The 21,163-nt window shown below is 37.2% G+C and overlaps 1 protein-coding gene across 3 annotated transcripts in view; it reads left to right on the top strand.

The window, feature by feature from the left end:
* Positions 1-21,163, top strand: part of ARHGAP15 (Rho GTPase activating protein 15) — a 621,340-nt gene that overhangs the window by 424,868 nt on the left and 175,309 nt on the right. For all 3 annotated transcript variants that reach the window (XM_019925524.3, XM_019925523.2, XM_073807741.1), the window contains exon 11: positions 2,401-2,478. In XM_019925524.3, the coding sequence (XP_019781083.2) occupies positions 2,401-2,478 (78 nt within the window). The remainder of the gene's footprint in view (positions 1-2,400; positions 2,479-21,163) is intronic.

Below are 21,163 nucleotides of genomic sequence, written 5' to 3'. Positions count from 1 at the left end.
CTACATGTTTAGAAAAAGTACAGATACCCACAAGAGGGAGAACTTTGAAAGGGACACACTTTAATGCATAAGTTTTAAAATTTTAAAAATCTGTCACATTTTTTAAATTATACAGGTTAAAGCTAAGTACCAAACACTAGCTAAATGACAAAGCAAAAAAAGAAAATAGTTGATAAATTATTACGTTTCTGAGCACATGTGCATAAACTGAAGACCAGCATGATCTAATACTGAAACTAAAAATCAAACGTTAGGAAAGTTTTAATTAAGATGATTGTCACATTTAAGTTGTCGAGAGCACATTGTACTTAAAAATGAACTGGAGTGCCCTTTGATTAATGGAGCTATTTTGTGCATCAGAAAACAAAAAAAAAGAATGCATTTGATTTTTATAAATGTATGTGTCTTAGACATTTTCACCACACACTAATAGGTGTCCAGCCTCATCTCAATTCCTCACAAATTCACAGATTCATAGTTCTCAGGAAGGAACAGAGGCTCACTAATTTATTATTAGACTATTCTAGAACTACAAAACTCACAAATTAATACATTTGTTAATAGCTATTCCATTTTATTGACATTATATGTAAGTTATTACATGGAAGAGTATAGTGAGGATGAGTACGTGGGACACAGAGGGCTTTTTTTTTTTTTTTTTTTTTGGCCATGCCGCACGGCTTTTGATCTTAGTTCCCCAATTAGGGATCAAACCAGGGACCTGGACAGTGAGAGCGTGGAGTCCTAACCACAGTGAAAATGCTCTGTATATGCTGTAATAATGGATACAAGTCATTATACATTTGTCCAAACCAATAGAATGTACAACACCAAGACTGAACCCTAATGTAAACTATGGACTCTAGCTGTATCAATGTTGTTTTCATCAGTTTTAACAAATGTATCACTCTGATGGGGGATGTTGATAATGGGAGAGGCTATGCATGTGCAGGGGCAAGGGGTATGTGGGAAACCTCTGTACCTTCCCTTCAATCTTGATATAAACTTAAAATTGCTCTAAAAAATAATGTCTTAAAACTGAATGAATAATGGCTTTGATTTATGCCATTAATATCAGTATTACACATTATGTCATTCTGTCCTAACCTACTGATGATATATTTTGCACAGCAGCAGAAATGTTCCTACTATAAAGTATTGATACTTAAAAACAGAGATGGTAAAGCAATAAAGGAGCTCATTTCATGTCAGTAAAGAGCTTTACAAAAATTTTATTCTGTTAGATTATGACAATAATTTCTGTCAATTTATCTAGTACTATCTATTGTGAATTACAATGTTTAATGATGATACTATACCACCTCCCTAGAGAAACTGCTGAGATACTGACCTCTACATTAACTGGTAATCTCATCCAGGCCTCCTTGAGGGTCTAGACACGTCAAGGAATATGCAATCCTGACATTAAAATTATGTTATCAACATTTCTTATCAACAATAATAGTGTTTGAATAAATGTTTCTCTTTTCATTTTCCTGTTTCTTCATCTTTTTGATAACTGGGACATGGAAATAACCTGATGATATAAATAAATGTGTGGAAAACAAGTGGTTGATTATCCAAACCAACTGCCAGGATAAGTTATTTTGAATTATAGATAACTAGTTTTAAAATAATCTGGAACTAATGTCACCATCTTGTCAAAGATTTCTTTTTATTTTTCCCTCCATAATGGAGCACCCCATTACCTACAATACACTAGAGATTTTCAAAGTAGTTATACATCTGTAGTAGAATTTTCATTCTGTAGTTTCAAATAATCAGACCAATATATGTTATGCTATAGTAATTGCAGGAAAAGAGAATGAAACAATGGGAATGGATTGGAATCCCTAGGAATAGAATAAACCAGAATAGAATAAGAATAGGAAAGAGGAAAGAAAGGGAGACAGAAGAGAAGTGAGAAGGGAGTAAAGGGGAGGGAGGGAAGGAAGGAAGGAAGGTAGGGAGGGAGGGAGGGAGGGAGATTTTAAGGAAAGAAGACTTCACAAGCACTTTGGGTTATTTATCTTTCCAACAAGGGGCAATAATACATATATACATGAAGGTTCTTCTCCCTACTCCACCCCAAGTTTGATTCCTGTCTTTTTCGGGGGAATGAATCTTAACTATACTGTGAAATCCCATGCTACCTACTGCTGTTTTATGGTTCAACTGCACTCAAGTTTGTTGATGATTAACTGTTACTGAACTTAATGATTATTTTGCTTGTATTAAAATATTGAAGATTGCTTGGTGTAGGACATAGAAATTTGTTTTCTCTGTGAGGAAGAGAGAGTTGGTGGTGATTTACTACATTCCCATAATTATTATTACTATTTTCTTTTGCCATCTCAGTTTTTATATGAGTGAATATAAAACATGCCCTTTTGTTTTCAGGTCTAGATGTTGATGGAATATATCGAGTTAGTGGCAATCTAGCAACAATACAGAAGTTAAGATTTATTGTCAACCAAGGTAAGTGATTTCTTCAGTTCAGACCTTTTTACAAGTAGTTTCATCTCCAACAATATTTCACACTCTCTGCATATGTATTATGAATATATACTGATAAAGGCTTTGAAGGGAGAAAGAGAAATTTGAAGAAATTAAACAATTATTACCAGAGAAGTAAAAGATAGCCAGTTTACTTGGAGGTAAATAGAATAAAGAGAAAGACTAACTATTATGTTGTGTGAAATAAGTAACAAGTGAAATATGACAAACTAAAAATGAAAAAGAGAATAATAAAAGGAAAAAATAAACTAGCTTTGAAAAATGTTACTGGTATATAATACACAATATATGCTGATAAATGAATAAATAAATGAATGGTGGAAAATGTAAGAGTCAAGATCACAGATGTTAGAAAAATATATAATAGGTAAGTAAAAGAATTAAGAATTAGGAAATGCAAATATCATCAAAGGATTACAAACTAAAACAACTATGAAGTACTACTACAAGCCTATTAAAATGGCTAAAATTTAAAACACTGACAACACCAAATGCTGACAAGGATGTGGAGCAACAGGAACTCTCATTCATGCTGGTAGAAACGGAAAATAGTACAGCTAGTTCGGAAAATAGCTTAGCAGTTTCTTATGAAAATAACCATATTCTTACCTTATTACCCAGCAGTTGTGCTCCTTGGTATTTACACAAATGAGTTCAAAACTTATGTCCACACAAAAAACTGCACACAGTATTTCCAGCAGCTTTATTCGTAATTGGTAAAATTTGAAAGCAACCAAGATATCCTTCAATAGGTGACTGGACAAACAAACCGTAAAATATCCATAAAATGGAATATTATTCAATGATAAAATGAAATGAGCTGTCAAGTGATGAAATGGCTTCAAGGAAACTTAAATGCATATTGCTATGTGAAAGAAGCCAGTCTGAAAATGCTATATACTCTATTGTCTCAACTATATGACATTTTTGAAAAGGCAAAACTATGGAGATAGTAGAAAGATCAGTGATAGCAAAGGATTTGAGGGGAAAGGGGGAAGAATAAGCACAGGGGATTTTTAGGGCCATGAAACTATTCTGTTTGATACTGTAATAGTGGATACATGCCATTATATATGTCATTATACATTTGTCAAAATCTATATAATATACAACACTAAGAGTGAACCTTAATGTGAACTATGTACTTTAGTTAATAAAAACTTATAAATATTGGCTCATCAATTGTAAAAAATGTACTACACTAATGCAAGATGTTACTAATAGGGGAAAGTTGGGGCGAGTGGTCAGTCATAAGAGGGAGTATGTCGGAACTCTGTATTTTCTATTTTTCTGTAAACCTAACACTTCTCTAAAAAGACAGTGAATTTTTAAAATAAAAATTAGGAAATGTTGAAAGAAAAACAGACTAAAACATCTTGAGATGGTGTTACAGACAGCTCACAGGTTTAGAATTAGACACATGGAGTAAAACCCAGACACTCTCTCCTTGTGTCCTTGGCATCTTATTTAACTCCCTTATGCTCTGTTTCTTATCAGTAAAAACAGGATGGAAGTGCCTTGGAAATATTTTTGAGAATGAAATGAGATAGTGTGTAGTATTCCCTTAGTAACATAACAGACTCATGGTAGTTGTTCAGTACATCTAAGTTTCCCTTTCACTTAAAAAGTCAATGATTAAAAAAAAAAAAAGTCAATGATGTCTCATTACCTTCAGGAGAATTTACACAAAGTCTACATAATCTGGCTTCCCAGCTACTTCTAGCTGACTGCAGGTCCTCTGAATTTCCTTCATGATACATTCCTAACTGTACTTCCTTATTTACATACTGTTGTATTTCTTAATGCCTTTGCATAGTCTCTTCCATCTACTTTCAATATTCTCCTATATTTTCCTTCCCATCCCACATACAAAAGCTTCCTGCCTGGTTAGACTTCTCCTTATTCTTAAAAGCCCAGATTATAAATAGTTTTCTCCAGGGAGCCTGCAACATCCCTCAGTCAGATTCCTTCTCTGTGTGCCCATTACGCTGGGTAGTTAAATTTGCATTCATACCGGCACATCTAACTTCTAAAATTCCATCTATTATAAGACCCAGAGATTTAATGCCATCTTTTAAAGAGAATTTTATCAAATGTATTCAGTGATTATATTTCACAAACATTAAAATTTGAAAGTCTTGGAATAAAAAAAGAGGATATTGGTTGAAATATGTGTCTCCTCCATAAATCTCTATACACCTAAAAAGGTAGGATTTAAATTAGCCTTATATCTTCCCTCAGTCAGCACCAGTAGCTCTGGAGCCTCCATACAGGGAGCTCTTAATATCTGTTGTATAGTGTGTGTGTGTGTGTGTGTGTGTGTGTGTGTGTGTGTGTGTGTTGCAAATAGTAGAAGTATTAATACAGAGAATCATTAACCGCTCCAGCAGTTCAGCTTGGGTTGAACCATACTTTTAAGTGTTAACTGCAGTGCTTTTGGCCAGTGGCCACACGATTCTTATTTCTGAACATCTCTATAACCTAGAATCTGTTTGCTCACTAATGTGCACCGTTGTCTTTCAGAATTACTGTCCCTCCTGGGCAAAAAACAGAACTGAACATTACCTTATGTATTCATATTGGCCATTGGCCTGAACCAAAGTACCCCACTGTGGATAAAAATTGGATAAAATACCCCAGCTTTTTATAACCATTCCTGTTTATAACCAGCTAAATTCATTCTTGTAATATATTTCATACTGAAACCATATCCTGATTGGGATTCTAGGCAGGTGGGCAACACATTTCTTCTACAAAGAAGAAATCTCAAAACAGAAGCCATGCTAGAAACAAACACTAGTTGCATTTCCTGCCTTTAAAAACAATTATGCTCAGCAGTCTGAAAAGGCAAAAAAAAAAATCTGCAGCGAGAATATGAAATCTGTCCATCTCATCTTTTGCAATCCAAACTTCAGCATCCTCTGGGGCTGTGTAACTGCTCATGTTTCCATGAGAGTTGACAATGTAAAGCTGGACAGAGGCCTGAGTTGGTATCTGGTAGCACAGAATTGTCAGTAAACTGTCTCCCTGGTTTATACCACTGTCAGAATGCAACACACTCAACACAAATTATGCTATATTAGAACCTTTGATACTAGTATTTTGTCCAAGCTGTGTTGTGGAGTTGTTTTGAATTAGATGATAAAAGATATGCGTATACCATCCTCTCTCAAATTTTGCTAATCAGATTATCCTGTGAATGAAATTTTCAGGAGTGGACCTGTAGCATTTGTTCTAACACCATACCTTCCCCTCCATCTGCATGCTGGTTGCTGACAGCAGAGCTGATATGGGAGAGAATCAGTGCTGGATACAAAGAGACTGAGTGTGTACATTGTGGTCTCCCCTCTGTGTGTGTATGTGTGTGTGTGAGTGTGTGCGATGAAGTGGCAGTGCAGTGATAATTCCTTGAAAAGCATAAAGGAATATGTGAATGCAATGTATTCAGAGATGGAACATACCTGGTTTTGGCATACCCTCTTTGTATCAACACCTCTTATCTCCTCCATGTTCACGTTCCACAATGTTTTTCTTTTCAGAAGGTTCTAAACGTACAGTTTTTAAAATGAACAAGCCCTACCCACCATTGGACTAGACAAATGAAAACGATTTGGGGGATTTTCAAGAACAGTTTAATTGCAATTTATGTATTTCACTAACTTTCTTGAATGCTATAATCATCAGCAATTCTAAATACACCAGTTGAATGATTCAATTTGTTTTGGTTTTCTGTTTGACTCACTAAATCAGTAGGAATTGGATATCCTTATTATACTTCCAGATCAGATGGCATGCAAATTAAATTCAAAGTGATCACTTTTGAAAAGTATTTCCTAATTATAACTAGTAATGAAGATGATAATAATTATTATTATTGTAAAAGTAGCTAACATATTTTCATAATTTATTATGTGCCAGGCACTGTACCAAGCGCTTTACTTATATCATTTAATTTAATCCTTTCTGCTATCCCATAGAATGTGTTCTATTACTGCTCCCATTTTAAAGTTGAGGAAACTGAGGCTCAGAAATGTTAAATAATGTCCTAAGGTCATAAAGCAATAAGTGAAAGAGGTAGGACTAGATCCCAGGTCTCTCTGTCTCAGAGCCTATGCTAAAAACCACTGCCTGATTTGACATTTCCTATTCACTGATTGTTGATTACCTCCTTAGAAAAGTGGAGCTCAGTCTTTTCATGCTGTACCCAGTTGTTAGTGACTTTCTTTCTGTTTTCTGTAAGTGACAAGTACTGTCATAGGAGTTTGGCTAAAACTTTTCAAGAAAGAGAAATGCCTGGGAAAACACCAAATGCCATAGTTAGGAAGAAGCCAGGCACTGCCATTCTCTGTAGGGCTTCATGTATCTATGCTTGGACCGAGAAACTACTTTAACACAATATTCTGTTGCAACCTTCAGGAAAGGCATTGAAGACTCTAGATTTACTGGGCTGTTGATGCATTACTGAGCGGTGCTCTGCCTTGTTTGTTGTATTTGGTGACAGCTTTCAGTGACATTTTGCTGATGCTGCTCTTCCATTCTATGAGGGCATCCCCAAAGAAAACTAGTCTGTGACCTTAGATGTCAACTTGTCATCAGCCTGTGAGACTGCGTCGATTCTTTGGGATGATCTGTGACGTGATGGTTTTCTTGTGTGGGGTACTTTTACAGAGGACAAACTTTAGCCCTGAGGATGCTGCATAACTGTCTTGAGAACTTTTTGACAGTGGGTCTTAGAAGTCCCACCAGTCTGAATTCCCCCTCCTTCTGACATCAAAATTCTGACTTGAGCTGCCCATCTAGCTTATTGTTCAAACTCCAAATTCAGTTCAGACTCTCTTTGGTATTACAAAGAGAACATCTAAATGTTCTCTTTCACCCTTTAAAAAAGGGACAAGGAAGACTGGCATCCTTTTTGGAAGATATTAACTGTGAAGCTTCCCAAGCCCATAAGCCAACGGGAGGACTCTGAGGCAGTAAAGGAAGCACTGACTGGGAATTTTCCAAACTGGTGTTTCTTAGCACACAATAACAAATATTCCCTCTAAGCATTCCTCTGAACTGGAGGAAGTTACTTCTTACCAGGATTTTAGACATGTTTTCCATATATAGAAAAATAATTTAAAGGAACATTCTTAGGGACACCCTCCTTCACTTTTTCACACCCGGAGGAACAAAATATATAAATGCCATAAATCTACACGGCCAAGAATCTTAATTGGGTGTGTGGGTGTGTGTACGTGTGTGTTCATACGATTGTGTGTGTGTTATTTTAAAATGGAAGAGGATTTTTTCCCATTAATTTACAGTCTTGTACTTTGCATACCTTTATTCATCCAGATCTTATTGACATAATGATCCAAATTAAGTATTGGCTTAAAGAGATGAACTTGCTTATTTTGAACATGCTAAGAATAAGCTCCATTGAAAATAAACCATTAGAGAAACAATTTTGTGTTGCCAACTATATCTAAACTACTTTTTTATAGATTTGTACCACAAAGCAAAGAAAGCAAAGCATTAACTTCAGTAGCTATCCCAGTGCTTTTCATATTATTTGCAGCATTAAAAATTGAATAAATGAAGAGGAAAGCGAGAAAGAATGTGAACAATTGGCAGTTTCACCATGAAATAAGCAATTGTATGAAACAGAAAAAGACCTAGAAAAAGATTTCAAAACTTCTAGTTCTGTTCTCATAAAATAGACCTTGCATCAAGTCCGTTCATTTTTCTATTAAGTGAGTTTATATTGCCCTCTTATTATTTTTAAAACGAGGTATTTCCTTAAGCTTACTTCCCTCTCACTGCCAACCACAGCAACAACAAAACAAACTGTGTTATTTGCTTTATCCGATTCCACGGGGCAGTTTTTGGAAAGTTGAATCATTGATATTGCACCTTTCTGGCTTCCATGTGACAAGATTATCTTTTAACAGTGATTTATTTTTCCCATTAAGCTGAAAAGATCACTTGATCATAAAAGGGCCAGACTCTAACATCGTTCAGGGCTTTGGAAACTTTCTTAGACCTCATTTTTTTAGCTACGTTGAGTCAGAGAGCTCAAAGACTTGTATTGCTTTCTAGCTGCTTAAGAAAATGTATTTGTCATTAGTAAATAATGGTAAACACAGAGGTCAAAACAATAAGCTCTTCACGTACATATATATTTATATAGTTTTTAGTTTCATGTAATATTCAAATAACAACTTTCTGAATATAGTCTCTAAAGTAAACAAATTCTGGCTACTTATGTTAAAGCAAATTATACCATCCATTTATTGTGGACTATATTTTATAATTCATTACATCCCAAGCAATAAGGAACTGACTTAACTGTGTGGTGAAACAATCAAAGACAGAGACCATCTAGTGGGGAAAGAGCACTGGATAAGCATCGATGAAACTGCCTCCTTATCTTGATTCTGAGCTATTCGTTAGTCTAATGGAAACTATTTTAACCCCTTTGAATCACAGACTCTTCATTTCCAAAATGGGAATAATAATGAAAATGTTAGGACTTTAAGAATTCTGAATCAGCCAAGCGATCATCAGTATTAACTTTAATTAAGATGACAAGTGGTTACATGAAATCAGATCAATGTTACTTAGTTGTGTTAATGATAGCATGATACTAAATATTAATAATCAAATATGGCTTTTAGCTTCCACATGATTGAGTTTTCTCTGATTATAATAAGATTATTTTTCTTTGGCGACTACCTGCTATCCAATGATTTGTCTCATTCCTAGCCAAATTCATAGGAAATCTGGGTTGGCTTTATCTTATCCATAGGCTTTTGGGAGATTCCAGATTCCAAAAGACTAGCCTCATGTTCATTGGAGAGGAGGAGAAAAGTCTACTGAAATTTTAGGGCCTAGTTTAGTTGTAGCTTTTCCATTGGGTCAAGAAATTGAGTCCAGAAACTAAATCTGCCAGAGTTGTGCCACTGCCAATCTTCAAGGAAAACCCTAAGGATATTTATAAAACTCCATCATCATCATCAATCATTATCATCACCGTAAGAATTAATGTGTAGTCATTAAAAATTAGTGGAAAAATACACCAAGCTTACTTCTGCTCTAACCAAGCTTTAAAGCACTGGTTCCCAACCCTGACTATATTTCAGAATTTTATTGGTAATCTACTGCTGCCTAACAATATTACCACCAACTTAGCTGCTTAAGCAACACACATTTATTATCTCCCAGTTTTTGTGGGTCAGAGTCTGGACATACATAAAAAGAAACGAAATTGAGTTATTTGTAGTGAGGTGGATGGACCTAGAGTCTGTCATACAGAGTGAAGTAACTCAGAAAGAGAAAGACAAATACCGTATGCTAACACATATATATGGAATTTAAGAAGAAAAAAAAAGTCATGAAGAACCTAGGGGTAAGACAGGAATAAAGACACAGACCTACTAGAGAATGGACTTGAGGATATGGGGAGGGGGAAGGGTAAGCTGTGACAAAGCGAGAGAGAGGCATGGACGTATATACACTACCAGATGTAAAATAGATAGCTAGTGGGAAGCAGCTGCATAGCACAGGGAGATCAGCTAGGTGCTTTGTAACCACCTAGAGGGTGGGATAGGTAGGGTAGGAGGGAAGGAGACGCAAGAGGGAAGAGATGTGGGAACATATGTATATGTATAACTGATTCACTTTGTTATAAAGCAGAAACTAACACACCATTGTAAAGTAATTATACTCCAATAAAGATGTAAAAAAAAGTCTGGGCATGGATTAGCTGAATTCTCCATAAGGCTACAATCAAGGTGTCAGCCAGGGGTGGGTCCTATCTGGAGGCTCAACTGGGGACTGGTCTGCTTCCAAGCTCCCATGATTGTAGGCAGGATTTAATTCCTTGTGAGTTGTTGGACTTAACGTCTCAACATTACTGGCTTGTTGGCCAAAGTCCTTGTGGACATTTCCATAGGACATTTCACAACATGGCAGCTTTCTTCATCCAAGCAGCAAGGGATATAGACCAGTAGCTAAAGCAAAGTTATAATCTTTTGTAAGATATCATGAAGGTTATAACTCAGCACCTTTGGGGCATGCTGATGGTTAGAAGCAAGTCACAGTTTGTATCCATGCCCTAGAGGAGGGGATTACAGAAGGCATGAATACAAGGAAGAGGAGAGAATCAGGGATCACTTTAAAGTCTGTCTGCCATGAGAATCAAGTAGTGGAACTTTTTAAAAATAAAGATTTTTGGAGCTCAGTCATAAAAACTCTGATGTAAAAACCTGAGGTTAGAGCTATAAGTATGCATTTTTAAAGAAAAACTTTACAGGTGACTCAAGTGCGTAGCCAGGTTTGGGAACTCCTGCACAGTATCCAGCTACTTTTATTCTGGCTATTTAGAGGAGATGTGACCTACAAGCCGTAAGATATGTGAAGTTTATGTTTGAGGAAAACAAGAATAGACTATGAACCCTTTTTTGTTAACCAATTTTCTAGTGATGAGAAGTTTTCTTTTTGACTATTGATTGGTATAATAATGTTAACTAACTTTTATGAACTCTGAGTCATGATTTGGAATATAACTAAGAAATGAATGTCATGAATATAACACGTATATTATTCACATGATTAAAATTGCTGACATTTTTCACAGCTGCAATCCTTTTCCAATATTATAGATTTTGGAATAAATGAAAAAGAAAGTTGTTTTACCGAAGGATTTGCTAACAAAACTAAAGAGTAAATAATATTTTAAAATGTAACAGAATAATACTGATGCTGATGATAGCTAGCATTTAATTGAGAATCTGCTACGTGACAGGTATGCAAAGTTAGAGTTATCTCAAACCCTCGTAAAAGTTTGCAAGGTAGATAAACTTTATTATCCACATTATTCACACATGAAAATCATGGTTCAGAAAGTTTAAGTAACTTTCCTAAGGTTACGAAGTTATTATGTTTTGAAGCCAGACGGTGAACCCATTTTAAACTTACTCCAAAGAATATATTGCTCGTTGCTGGATTCAATTTACTGTAGGGGAGGGAACAGCTCTCTCATTTTCTTCTTTTTAACATCAAAGAACCAAAAACCACTTCTTCTCATTATAATACTATACATTCTTGGTGTCCAGTCTGTGGGACTCTTTTATAAAAGGAAACTTCATTTTAAAATGTCCTTTCAATAAATAACCCCTAACTGCCTGTGACTTCATGAAGGGGAGTAAGTTGGATTCATTTTTGTATCCCCAATACAACAAAGTGCCCACTACTGTTTATGGGTTAAAGTTTTGTTGCAACAAAATAAGAGAATGATGAACTTCTTAAACAAATCAACTCTCTATCAACTGGTCTCATTGGTACATTGTGTTAGGTTCTACTTCTTGGATGTCTCAGTAAAGAAAACTCAAGCTGTATCTCACATTTATTTTCTCCCAGACTCCTATAAATTAACACAATTTTAGACTGTGTAAAAAAATAGTGGGACAGAAATAAAGAGTGAAAAATCCTGTATTCCCATTCTCTGCCTCAGTAAGACAGAGCTTGAGGAGAGATGGTTTACCTTGTGTCACTGGCAATTGGGCAAGTCAGGCACGACACAGGAAGTAGTGGTATAACTTCACTTGCCATCTTGGCTCTCCAGAATGTTGGAAATGACTAAGTAGAGAGAAAATAGGAAGTGAGTAAATAGCAATGAAATTAATTATATTGCTCTTGTTAAGTCCATGCCTTGAATTTTGAAAGTATGCTTTGGTGTTTGTTTTCACCCAGGAGGTCCCTGTTGCCAATAATTGTGGCTTCAGTGACTCACATATACTTATATGGCACCTGTTCTTCAAGGTGCTCCATGTAGTTTAGAAGGAGTTCCTAACAAAAGTGTGCTATAGGAAAAAAGGTATTCTTATTACTTCAAAGCTGCTTCTAGAAAGAAAAAGGAACAGGTGTAGGGGCAGGAAGGAATTTGGGGGGTCTCCATAAACTCCCTGAAGAGAAGCATCCAAAATTTACAAAGGTAGGGGCTGAAGCAACGATCAGATGAAAATCTGAATGACTCAGAGTCATGCAGAACTCAAAACCCATCCTCTCTATGCCCTCACATTCATGGCCCACCAGAGACGGAGTGGCAGATATCCCTGTCAGCTTTCCTTTTCTCTGAGGGTCCTGGCACATCAGGATTGATAAGGAACTGAGAGGTGAGCTCCATAAAGTAAGATTTTGGCTTTTACATCATTCATTCATTGACAGACACTTAAAAAGTTCTTACTATTCCAGGCAACATGCAGGATGCTGGAAATAGCAGTGAATACAACAAATGACATTCTCATTGACACAGAGCCTCTATTTCCATGGATATTCCAATCCAGTAGCCAAGAAGATTGGTGGTCTATTCAATGTAAATTAGTAAGAAAATTCTAGGATCTGCAGGCCCCACAGATTCTTTTTCCTTCCTACCTCTCTGATCTCACCACGTACCTCTCTGTCATCTCATTATTTTCCAACCACCCTGGCTTCCTTTCTTCCTCCCTCCCTTCCTTCCTTCCTCCCTTCCTTTCCTCCTTCCTTCCTTTCTTCCTTCCTCAGACACATCAAGCTCATTTCCTTCCCAGGGCTTTGGCTTTTGCTCCTGTGTACCTGAAATGTGCTTCCTCCAGACGTCCACAGGACTCACTCTTCTCAACATTTGAATCATCTTCTCAGCAAGGCCTTCCATGACTAACACCTCTGAAACATGCCTCCACCATGCCCACCCAGTCACTCTCCACCCCAATATTTGTTTTGTTTTCTTCAGAACGCATACTATCTGAAACTGCCTTGCTTCTTTATTTGTTGCTTCAGTGGCTGCCTTTCTCCTCTACACTGTAGCCTCTATACAAGCAAGCTCTTGCCTATTTTAGTCTCTTAAGTATCCCCAGTTCTTACTGTACCTGGCACATAATAGCCTTCAAATAAGTATTTGTTGAATATTAAATGAATTCCATAAGGAAATTAATGAATAATGTGGACCACAGCGATGGTTAGACCCTAATCAAAGGTAACCTTAGCTTTTAGGGCCAGAATACAATATAGCCTCAAGAAAAAAAAATCTCCAGAATTTGAGAGTCACAAACTTCTCCCCACCTCCCATCTCCACCTGTGGTCATAATCTGACTGTCCAACATGGACCACATAAGAAAGACTTGGCAAAAAAAAAAGAAGAAAAAATAAGAGACACCTATCAAGATGGAAGACCATAGCCAGCTCTAACATCCTGGCCTAAGAGGCCAAGAAAGGCTGCCTAAACAATGGGTGACTCCCAATCCAGGTGGTAAGACCACACTCAGGACTGTCATCTGCTTATGTAAATGTCCACAGTGTGATTCCTCTTAGTAATATTGCTTATCCACAAGGCTGTGCCAGCCCCACGTCAGTCTGCCAAAAGCCACCTCTCAAATTGCAAGGCTCAAATTGCAAGGGACTTTCCTGGTCTTACCATGCCCGCCCCCCACAGAAGTGTTATAAAATGAAAAGTATATGAGAAGAATCAGGAAAGGAGGAAAATTAGTTTAAGGAATAAAATAAGGCTTTAATTTGCCTAAGGACAGCTTGAAATGGAGATTTATTCATTCAGAAATATCTGTTGAAAACCTATGAGTCAGAATCTCTTCTGGGTACTGAGGAGAGCCCAGGGGAATCAGGATCTGGTGGAGTGTACATTTTGGTGTCAAGAGACAGATAATAATCAAATACACAAGATGCTTACAGGTCAAGTCAAGAGTCAAGATGGTGACATAATAGAGGATAACCAAGGAGATGAGGGTGATGGTCCTCATTTTGGATGATTTGGGAAGATCTCTTTGAGGAGGTACCATCTGAGTAGAAACTTGCCCTGATAGGAAGGAGACAGGAACACAAAGATGTGGGGGGAGAGGAGAGCAGGCAGAGGAAAACTGGTCCCAGGGAATGAGGGCTTGTATGACATCAGGACACAGAAGTTAGAGAGGTGGGCAAAGCCAGCCCAGGGAGGCCCTTGCAAATCAAGATAAGAAGTTTTGCCTTTCATTCTAAGTTCAATGGAAAGTCACTGGGGTAGAGGGAGGTGGGAGATAATCACAAAATGATCTGACATTATTTATTTTTAAATCATTCTGGCTGCTATGAGTATTTATTTTTAAGTCATTCTGGCTGCTATGAGAATAGATTGTAGAAGACAAGAGTAGAAACGGGAACAGTTAGGAGGTTATTACAGTAGGTCAGTCAAGATATAATAATGGTGACTGGTTTACGTGAGGTAAATTCCATGTTCTACTGTACTTTGTCTCATTTTCTATGTGTCTTTTGAACAATTTCTTTTAGGCCATTAGGTGCAAAGAGAACACTGATGTCCAGGAGGTAGAAAACTTAGATCAGTTTCCGTATCACCTCTTATTAACTGTGTCCTCTTGCTCAAGTTACTTAGCCTTCACAGGCCAATTTTCTTATCTTTAAAGCAAGACCTTCTGTTCACTTGAGATGAGTTAATCACATGAAATAATGAACCAGTTATACCGGAAAATGCTACCCCATACCTCGTTTTGTTGTGCTTCACTTTATTGCGCTTCATAGACACTGCCTTTTTCACAAATTGAAGGTTTGTGGCAACCCTGAGCAAGTTTATCCATGCCATTCTTCCAACAGCATTTGCTCACCTTGTGTCTCTGTGTCACATTTTGGTAATTCTCACAGTATCTCAAACCTTTTCATTATAATGATTGTTACGGTGATCTGTGATCAGTTATCTTTGACGTTACTATTGTAATTGTTTTGGGGTGCTGTGAACCACGCCCAGGTAAGACAGTGAACTTAATCCATAAACGTTGTGTGTGTTCTGTCTGGTCCACCAACCAGTTATTCCGTTGTCTCTCTCCTTCTTCATAGGTTTCCCTATTCCCTAAGACACAACAAAACTGAAATCAGGCCAATTAATAACCCTACAATGGCCTTTAAGTGTTCGAGTAAACACTTAAATCAAAAGCTAGAAATGATTAAGCTTAGTGAGGAAGGTATATCAAAAGCTGTGATAGGTAGAAAGCTAGGCCTCTTTCACCAGTTAGCCAAGTTATGAATCAAAGCAAAAATTTTTTTTTAAAAATGAGAAGTGCTACTCCAGTGAACTCACAAATGATAAGAAAGTGAAACAGTCTTATTGCTAATACAGAGAAAGTTTTAGTGGTCTGGATAGAAAGATCAAACCAGCCACAACATTCCTTTAAGCCAAAGCCTAATCCAGAGCAAGGCCCTAACGCTCTTCAATTCTGTGAAGGCTGAGAGAGATGAGGAAGCTGCAGAGGAAAAGTTTGAAGCTAGCAGAGGTTGGTTCAGGAGGTTTAAGGAAAGAAGCTGTCTCCATAACATCAGATTACAAAGTGAAGCAGCAAGTGCTGATGTAGAAGCTGCAGCAAGTTGTCCAGAAGATCTAGCTAAGAAAATTAATGAAGGTGGCTGCACTAAACAACAAATTTTCAATGCAGATGAAACAGCCTTATATTGGAAGAAGACACCATATAGGACTTTCATAGTTAGAGAAGTCAATGCTGGCTTCAAAGCTTCAAAGGACAGGCTGACTCTCTTATAAGAAGAGGCTAATGTTCTAGTGACTTTAAGTTGAAGCCAGTGCTCATTTACCATTCTGAAAATCCTAGGGCCCTTAAGAATTATGCTGAATCCACTCTTCCTGTGCTCTGTAAATGGAACAACAAAGCCTGGGTGACAGCACATCTGTTGACAACATGGTTTACTGAATATTTTAAGCCCACTGTTGAGACCTACTGCTCAGAAAAAAAGATTTCTTTCAAAATATTACTGTTCATTCACAATGCACCTAGTCACCCAAGGGCTCTGATGGAGATGGACAATGAGATTAATGTTTTCATGCCGGCTAACAGCACCCATTCTGCAGCCCTTGCAGCAAGGAGTAATTTTGACTTTCAAGTCTTATTATTTCAGAAATATATTTCATAAAGCTATATAGATAGTGACTCATCTGATGGATTTGGGCCAAGTAAATTGAAAACCTTCTGGAAAGGATTCACCATTCTAGATGCCACTAGGAACATTAGTGATTCATGGGAAGAAGCTGAAATATCAACATCAATAGAAGTTTGGAAGAAGTTGATTCCAACCTTCATGAATGACTTGGAGGGGCTCAAGACTTCAGTGGAGGAAGTGACTGCAGATGTGGTGGAGAGAGCAAGAGAACTAAAAGTGGAGCCTAAGTCTGTGAGACTGTTTCTGTTTTGTAAATAAGTTAATTTGTATCATTTTTTTTTTAGATTCCACATATAAGCGATATATGATATTTGTCTTTCTCTGTCTGACTGACTTTGCTTAGTATGACAGTCTCTAGGTCCATCCATGTTGCTGCAAATGGCATTATTTTCTTCTTTTTAATGGCTGAGTAATATTCCATTGCATATATGTACCACATCTTCTTTATCCATTCCTCTGTCAATGCAGACTTAGAGAACGAACTTATGGTTACCAGGGGGAAAGGGTGGTGGGGGCAGGGATAATTAGGGAGTTCAGGATTAACATGTACACACTGCTGTATTTAAAGTAGATGACCGGGCTTCCCTGGTGGCACAGTGGTTGAGAGTCTGCCTGCTGATGCAGGGGACATGGGTTCGTGCCACGGTCCGGGAAGATCCCACATGCCGCAGAATGGCTGGGCCCGTGAGCCCTGGCCGCTGAGCCTGCGCGTCCGGAGCCTGTACTCCGCAACGGGAGAGGCCACAACAGTGAGAGGCCCATGTACCACAAAAAAAAAAAAAAAAAAAATGCAGATCTGTACAACATAAAGAACAAACTTCAGTGTATGTAAACTGAATTAATAAGCAAAGCATTATTGGAAAAAAAAAAAAGTGGAGCCTAAGATGTGACTGAATTGCTACAATCTCATGGTAAAACTTGAATGGGTGAAGAGTTGCTTTTTATGCATGAGCAAAGAAATTGGTCTCTTGAGATGGAATTTACTCCTGGTGAACATGCAGTGAAGATTGTTGAAATTGAAAAAAAAAAAAAAGATTTAGAATATTACATAAACTTAGTTGATAAAGCAGTGGGAGGGTTTGAGAGGACGGACTCCAATTTTGAAAGAAGTTCTACTGTGGGTAAAATGCTATCAAACAGCACTGCACGCTACAGAGAACCAGTTCGTAAAAGGAAAAGTATCAATGTGACAAACTTCATTGTCATATTTTAAGAGGTTGCCCCCAGCCACTCCAGCCTTCAGCAGCCACCACCCAGATCAGTCAGCACCCATCCACATCAAGGCAAGACCCTCCACCAACAGAAAAGATTATGACTCACTGAAAGCACAGCTGATGGTTAGCATCTTTTAGCAATAAATTATTTGTGATTAAGGTATGTACATTGTTTTTGTAGACATAATGCTACTGCACACTTAATAGACTACAGTATAGTGTAAATATGACTTTTATATTCACTAGAAGGCCAAAAAAGCTGTGTGACTCACTTTATTGTGGTATTCGCTTTACTGCTGTGGTCTGCAACAGAACCCACAATATCTTCGATGTATGCCTGTAGAAATGAAAGTTATATCGAAATGTGTCCCTGACAACTATCCTGATGGAGATATCTATTTTAATAGGATATAGTATGAAGTATATATTTTTTAAAAGGAAAGAATACTTGAGAAAGGTCTAATCTCATGTCCTCCTTGGATTATTTAAATGTCACTCAAATTTTCCCTGGATCACCCCAATGCACAAAAATTGTTGCTCCTTTTAAATCCTATATTTGCAGTTTCAACTACGCGATTCACAAAAATCTCATATTGTGTATATTGTCATATATTATTAGCAAACATTATGTGCCTATCTTATCTTCTCAACACACCGAACACTTCTTAAGAGCAGAGCTCATATCTTTTAAGTCCATCGGTCCTACTTCACTTTGAAGAATATCTCACACCTGATAGAATCTCTATACATTTTAATTAATATATTGATCAGATTCAGAGTTGGGACATTTCATGTAAAAAGAAAAAGCCTTTTGCACATGCTAGAGATCACTCTCGACATGGACTGTGTCATTGCATATTGCTGAACTCTGTTCAAGAAACAATGGCAAGAAAAGCATAAAATGTTTGAAAAGTCACTAGGTGCTGGTGACTTTTATTGTCTTCTTTTTTCTAAACTGTGTACTAACTTCCTACAATTAATACATGTTTCTTTTGAAATAACAAAAGAAATATATGTTTTGTTTTAAAGAATTGGGTAAATCCACTTTAGGAGAATGATGTTCATTCCTTAGAACATGCCAAGGTAATGTCAGTACTTGAGTTCTCTAAAGCATTTTTCAATGCTGTCTCACTAGATCTTTATAAAAGAGCTCTTCACTTTATAGATGAATGAAAGTCCCTATGAGTTTAAATGAATTGCTAAAAGTTGCATTTGTTTCATTCAACTGATATTTTGAGAAGGCACTATGTGTCTCCTGGTAATCTAGAGATAAACTGGATTTAAAGCCCATCTATGGTCTTCTAATGCCTGGCCCCCATCTTGGAGACTCTAAGGCCAGCAGGGTGTCCGATAGTCTGCTTAACATAATGTCCATGAGATTCTGAGAAGCTCATTGGAATAATTTTGTTTAAATAGCAGTTTTTCTTGCTGTTTCACTATCTCATCTTTTACAGTTCTCCAAATTGTCTTTTTGTGGTCTCCCCACTCCCTGCTACGTTTTTCCCCAGTGAGTGGCCTGTTCTCCTTTCTACTTAATTCATTCCTTTAATGTTCTGACAACCATAAGGGATTCACTGTCCTTTCTCTGCTCGAGGTGTTGGAATTCAATGTCCCATCAGCCACAGGGACTGGAGTATGTATGTGTATTATTGTTTGTTTGGTCCCAATGGAAGGAACAGCAGATCTATCTTTCTGAGCAAGAGGCACACAATCACTGGTTTTGCTGACTGGTAAACTCACCTCCTTAAGACAAATCTCACGATTCCTATAAATCTCAACAGGAATTAGCTTCTTCTTCCACTCTGTTCCCTTAGCATGTTGTACCTGTGGTTTAGCACTGGTTTTAGTCAATTTTGTATCGTATCTCTCTCCCTTTCCCAACTGTTAGATGCTGGGAAGTGAAATGTGCTTCACACTTACTTCTGGATTTCCCATTATGCCCATGATGTGCCAAGCACATTATAGGCCCTCAGTAAAGTTGTACCTGCCAGAACCTGTAATTTCTGCTTGCCAAATACTCAGCCAAGAGAAGTGTATGCCTTGGCATCAGCATTACACTTCTACCCTCAGAGAGTTATCTGACTTGAAACTGGGGTCAACCATCAATCAAAGCATAGAGGGACGAAGTGGCTGCAGAGCCTTCAAGTCATTCTACCTTCACCTCTGACACCTCCAAAGCCTACTTTCTCCACGCTCATACTCACAGCACCCAACCATCTTCTCAATTCCATCTCTCCCTCTCCCTTTTCCCTTACCCTCTGCTGAACTTTATCAGCCCCATTCCCAAGAGTCTGTTCAGACCTTCCAAGGTGACAATCTGTTCATCTGAATACACTAGCTCAGGCTCTGTACTACATAATAGCGTAATATAGGGGCCTCCTATAACCAGGCCAATAGTGAGGATATCAGGTTTCTACGTAAGGTATTTTCAAAACATAATGTTGACTCACCTCAAATCACACCACTTAGACAACTTTATAGCCAACTATGCCTGGAATTTTCTTTTTATGACTCAAGAAAATGTTGTCTCTCTCATATGTTTATTCTTACTTCTGAATTAATATAGCACTCCTGAATCCTAAATCCAGGTGTAATTTCTGAGATCACTGTTCTCAATACTAATCTAGTTACCTAGAAATTTCTTCTAATCAAAAAATTTTAAATGTACAAAATACAATTGAAACAAAAAAGACCATATAAAGAGCCATCTGAAGCACTTTAAAAGTTAGGTATTCCAGCTAGATAAATTCAGATCTCCAAATTACAAAAATGAAGATTCAAAAAATTTAGATATCTTTATATCTGTTTCTTCATTTATACCACCTTGCGTGTTTATAGAAGGAATAATATTCAGGAACTTTTCATTTCACTGGGATAAGAAAAGAAAATGCTAACCACAATGCAGCCTCATGACTCAAAGGTCTGTAACTGGTATTAATGAACTTTTAAAATGCTAATTTTAATGCTTACCCCTCTAAGAAAGACGCCTTAGAGCAAAACCTCTCATTTCTTATCTGCTGAAAGCAATGTGTTTGCATCCCTTACAAAATAAAATGGTTGAAATAGGGTTTTTGAATGGTTTAAAGTTTGAAGGACTTCTCTTGTTCACAGTTATTCCTCTAGAGAAAAGAAATTTATAAAATCACATCCCTTAATGGTCTCTCTGCTTGAAAATGGAAATATTCCCAAATATGTTCCACTGTAGGAAAATCAAAAATAACATGTAAACTACAAATATGTTAGCCAATTGAGAATATTTATTAACTAAATAATTTAATAATAAAGAAAATGCCTACTTGATTAATTGTTACAGAGTAAAAATTACAATAAAACTGTCTTGATCAGTGCTTTGCAGAAGCGCCATTACTGTCTGTGCAGTTGTTTAACAAGGATTTAATTGGAAAGATAAGTGAATGCACATTTAAAAGTATTGTTAATTTGCTTTATAATCACCCCATCCTTCA

Source organism: Tursiops truncatus, chromosome 7 (genome assembly GCF_011762595.2).
Source record: "Tursiops truncatus isolate mTurTru1 chromosome 7, mTurTru1.mat.Y, whole genome shotgun sequence".
Lineage (NCBI taxonomy): Eukaryota > Metazoa > Chordata > Mammalia > Artiodactyla > Delphinidae > Tursiops > Tursiops truncatus.
The sequence above is the reverse complement of the archived record's forward strand: the minus strand, read 5'-3'. Positions and strand labels throughout refer to the sequence as shown.